We start from the raw sequence: 5179 nt of genomic DNA, 5'->3' as shown, positions 1-5179 counted from the left end.
TCGAACCCGCCACCTTAGGTGTACGTGGCTGGCGCCTTAGCCGGTTGAGCTATAGGCGCCGAGCCCTTTCACTCCTTTCTTGATGTCTTTTTCTTCTCATACAGGCCATGCCTTGCAAGTCTATGTTTGGACTCATTTTTCTTTGCATGATCCAAGGAATCATCCATCATGCCAAAACCCATTGTCTTGTCACCACTAAAGTGAGTGCTAAACCCAAATATGAAGAAGATATCGGGTGTGGTCTTGTATATTTTGGCTAGTTTTTCCCTAATTTCTGTCTTTGGTACTGTTGCCTTCCCAGAATGAAGGACATCAATGAACATTTGTTTCCTCTGAAATAGTCAGATGGTCATGAACTTCCTGGTGCGGACAGTTACTGTGTCGTTCGTGATGGCGGGCGATCCTTGGGCAGCCAAGAAGGAAAAGAGCCTATCCTAGATTCTTTACAAATAGGATATTTCATCTAGTCTTCACAGTAGCCTTGTGAAAAGTATTTTTACTCCTCATTTCATAGATAAGGAATCTCAGGCCTAAAGAGTTTAAGTCAATTGTTTATTGTGGTTGCCTAGGTAAGAAAGCTCAAAAAATAACACAAGTTTTTCTGAAGAAGTTCTCTCTTCTATCCCGCTATAATCTTCAAAATGAAAAAGGAAGCAAAAAACTTGAAGAAACTAGAAAGACTTCTCTTTCTATTGTACAGAAGTAGTGCTTTTAAGCTGTTTCTGTAGTCCAAAAATGGAAATATAAAAAACAAAAGATGTTCATAGTAACCCCCAGTCAGAAGCATAAAAGACTATGCCATGTCTCACAACTCTCATATTGCTTCCTGACATAAATTTTCCTATGGATTCTGATTATAATCTCAGGATGTCAAAATTTAATGATCTCACTATGGAAAACCTCAGAGAACGGGAGTTAGCACAACTGGAGAGCTCACTAGACCAGGAAGGAAAGAGGAATCAGTTGGCAGGAAGTGGTGCTTATCTAAAAACACAGAACATCTTTAACATAATATGAACACTGTAATTTCCCAGCACTTTAATCTGAAGCTATCTTTGCATTCCTTTGTATTATTTTCATATGTATTACTAAAAGCTGATTCTCACCCTTTTCTCCATATATCTGCGTAATAGGATCCTTAATAGCCACTACTGACGCTTATTTCTCTCTTGCCTTAAAAAGGGGTAAAGGGTGGTCACAAGTTCAAAGGATTATCCCAGAGAGAAAAGACCTGAATTAATTAGAAAAGGCAGCAAGTAGGACATAACCAAACATGAATTTCATCATCAAGTAGACTGTGACTGACTGAAATCTTAAATTCACATCTGAAACATACACTCCTTATACTTCTCAGGACTCTGCCCCAAACAAACTGTAAACCAATAGCTAATTGATGGATGGATAATTGCTAAGAGTCTTCAACATCCACCGAAAGAGGTGGGGGGGAGAGTTTGAAAGTAGCTTAGAAGATCTGCTCTCCAACTAACAATGAAAGAATTTAGTGTATTTGCACAAAAAGAGCATTACAACGCAGAGGAGGAAGAGGTCACTTGGGGTTGAACAACTCCTTAGAAAAATGCCAGAGGAATAACCCTGATTCTGTGGTCATCTTGTATAATTCCTAATGGGAAAGGGCCAACTCAAGATAAAAGTAAGGTTGGGCTAGGGAATTATCCTCACTTGTCCTGCCCTCCTCCCTTAGCAGGCGACCCCAAGCTCCCACCAGAACCCTCCAGAGGGTGGGCGAGCAAGGAAAGGGACCATCCTCATGCAAGCAACCACCTGTGCGTGGTGGAGACCCCCGAGAGGGAGTTCTGTTTAAAGTGGGAGGCAGCCCTGAGGATGGCTCTACGAGCCTGGGACAAACACTGGCTATTCACCCAACTCCACTGCCCCTAATGCCGGGTTCTCAGCCACCTCCCAGCTGGAGGTCACCTCTCCTGAGACCTCCGCCCCCAGACCCGGATCTGCACCCACACCCAGCTGCCGGCTCCCCTGCTTGACAGCTGCCCCGCCACCACAAGGCAGCTCCAGCTTCCCCAGTCCAGGATCCCCCAAACCAGTCTTCTGGCCTTGGTGCCGCCCCAGGCCCGCGGGATTTAGGGATCAGGATCTGGAAAGGTTTGGTCTAATCCCCTCTCCCTCTCAGCGTCCTGGACTCACCTCCCTGGCAGCTTAGCGCTCCTCTTCCAAAACTGCTTGCTGTTGTCGGCGGCCATTGCTTTGGCCCAGGGAAGGACTTGTGGGCGGGCCAGGGGGTGTACCAGGCTAGATGCCCCCAGGACCCCGCAATCTGAGGGCCAACCCAGGCCGCTTCCCCGCCGCCGGTCACCCGCTCCCAGCTCCCGGGGGCGCCATCTTGGATGTGGGCACCCTCCAACCCAGAGCCGCTGCCATTGGTGGGCTGAGCAAGCCGTGGACGAGAGACCAATCGGGAGCCGGAATCCTGCAGGCCCCTGAAGCCTAAGCGGTAACGTCAGGGGCTGGGCACACAGGTGGACCGGGAAGGCGGAGCTTGGAGAGCAGGGAGGCGGGGCTGAAAGTTCCTAGCCCACCCTCCAGGAGCGAAGAAGCAGGTAAAGAAAGGGCCTGTGGGAGAGAAGAAAGAGGACTTTTTGTGGGGAGTGAAGTTCCTGAGTGAAATAATTTTTGGAAGGAGACAGTATAATATATATATATATATATATATATATATATAAATCTTTGACGTAAAAGTAAGTGCCCTTATGTTGGTTGGGGTCCATTTTTAACATCTCTCAACTCAGTGACAGTCTGGCTATCACCCTCCCTGCCCTTGTTCCATTTAGATCCTGATTTATTTTTCTGAGAAGGAAGACCAGTAGAGATCCGATAGTTCAGACTTGGTAACTGTTCAACGCGTGAGTAACAGTTGATTCATCAGTGTCCCCGTGCTCTGTTAATTGAAACTATTGAAGGACTTGTGCCTGGGTGAAATTCAAATGATCTAATGCCTGTATCAATCCATAACTCACTTTGTGGCAGTGAGAAACCAGATGCTTAAGGAAATATTTTACCCACACAATTCAGATTATCATGTATTATTTCTTTTGAGGACATAATATTTCTCCATGGTGCCACCCGCCCCCCCAAAAATTCTCAATTTTCGTTATTAATCTATTATACATCTTTCACCCTGGAATTTATTTTCAATCTAATTTTCACTCAGAATGACATTTAATATTCGCATTTTGAATTCTTTAAATGTTTTTGTGTGTGTGTGTTTTGCTCTTTGTGAGTTTCTGTGGTTGTATTCCACAATGATTTGGGGAGAGAAGGAAAGCAAGCCCATCCAGAGCAGTTTTTGTCTCAACAAAGGACTGCTGAGGGTGGCACCTGTGGCTCAGTGGATAGGGTGCCAGCCCCATATACTGAGAGTGGCGGGTTCAGACCCGGCCCTAGCTGAACCGCAACAAAAAATAGCCAGGCGTTGTGGTGGGTGCCAGTGGTCCCAGCTACTCCGGTGGCTGAGGCAAGACAATCGCCTAAGCCCAAGAGCTGGAGGTTGCTGTGAGCTGTGTATCACCATGGCACTCCACCGAGGGTGATAACATGAAACTCCATCTCTACACACACACACACACACACACACACACACGGACTATTGAGGTGGGCTGGTTGCCCCCTCCCCACTTCATTTACTGCTACCACATGTCCTTCCACACACTGGAGAACACTTAAGGGCCCCCTGTTTAAAGAAGGACCTTCTTTTATATGGCCTGTTTCTACATAGATGTTACTCTCATTTTTAAGCTGTTTTTTTTCTCTAATTTTAGAATTATGGGATTATATGAAAGGGTTGTTTTACTCTAAGTCTTTCATGCTTTTCTAGCCTTTCATCTTATCTTCTTTATTAGCATTTAACCCACCACACAAAAGCCTTTCTGTCTTTTTAATCATTTTACCTACCTTTCTCTGGCTTTTCTTTTTGTTTGGATGCAATGACCAGCACTGCACACTGAGCCCTGAGAGGTGTGTCATGAAGTTTTGTTGAGGCTGATATTTTGCCAAAACTTTTGATGACCTTTTGGACTTCAGAAGAGCAAAGGTCTTGAAGGAATCTACACTTCTAGATTTCTCATCTTGTGGCTAATGGCAGTTCAGAGTTCATTGTCTTAAAGGTGTCATTTGAATGGTCTTCCCCTGTGTGAGCTGCCTTACACTCCGTGGGGCAAGGTACTTTCTAGTTTATTGACATAGCTTTAGAAATGTTTCAGGAGATGTTCCCTATTGACTTGACATTTTACTATGTGGAAAGCAAAGTATAATTTGTGTACGTAGAAATACCTCAAAGTATTCCTTTCTCTTAATCATTTGTGAAATGTTAAATAATACTGATTCCCAGGGGATGCTGTTAACATTGCTGTACCTGGAGAAGCCCTATTATTCCTACCTTAGTTTTCTATATCGAAGCCAGTTTCCCATCTAATATTTTTTAAAAATTCACCTTCGTGGCATGGTGATAACTTCAAATAACATTTGATAGGACATGGAGATTCTTGCACTCTTCTCACCAGCCCCACCAAGACCACCAAAATCTAAACCAACCACACACACTCTACCAAGCAAATGCTTTGTTGTTTTGTCTGTTTTGTTCTCTGCTGCATCACCAGCACCTAGAATAGAGTTTGGCACATAGTAGGAGCTTAATAAATACTTACTGATGAAAGAATGAAGAATATAGGTATTTCTTGTCTTTTTGGTTCTATGTTGTTAATACACTTTTTTTAGGAAAATTTCTAGAAATGATGTTTCCTAACCCTCGTAGGATGCAGCCACTTTATGAAAGACTCTATAGGCTTGTCTGTACTCTCAATTGAAGAACAATCTATTTCTTGAGAGAAATTGTCTTCTTTAGCTCCCAGCAGCTTTAAAAGAGTGTACCTACACCTAGAATAAAGAGGAGAAAGGCCACTCATGGGATAGCCAGGATATCAGTTGGTCAGCTGTTGTCAAAGAGGTAATAGCTGTGGCAGCCAGATCACCCTTACACCAAACTTTGCCCAGCTGGAGGTGAAAATCGTAGGTTCGAAGTTTTTAAGGGGTCCATGGAGCACTTTTAATGGAGGGTTTTCGTGGCGGGCACTTAATAGTCCACTAGACCAGTGTTGCTTATACTTATTACACACAAGAATCACTGGGGGTTATGTTAAGAGCATAG

At 44.2% G+C, this 5179-nt stretch overlaps 1 protein-coding gene across 1 annotated transcript in view; it reads right to left on the bottom strand.

Annotated features, from left to right (window-relative positions):
* The window catches only part of TBC1D22B (TBC1 domain family member 22B), a 77955-nt gene extending 75563 nt beyond the window's left edge, over positions 1–2392 (bottom strand). Inside the window, exon 1 of the mRNA XM_003789155.3 lies at positions 2164–2392. Coding sequence (XP_003789203.1) covers positions 2164–2219 — 56 coding nt within the window. The 5' untranslated portion in view covers positions 2220–2392. The remainder of the gene's footprint in view (positions 1–2163) is intronic.
* Between the last annotated feature and the right edge of the window lie 2787 nt (positions 2393–5179).

This window comes from Otolemur garnettii, unplaced genomic scaffold (assembly GCF_000181295.1).
Source record: "Otolemur garnettii isolate 467f Iridium unplaced genomic scaffold, OtoGar3 scaffold00031, whole genome shotgun sequence".
Taxonomy (NCBI): domain Eukaryota; kingdom Metazoa; phylum Chordata; class Mammalia; order Primates; family Galagidae; genus Otolemur; species Otolemur garnettii.
The sequence above is the reverse complement of the archived record's forward strand: the minus strand, read 5'-3'. Positions and strand labels throughout refer to the sequence as shown.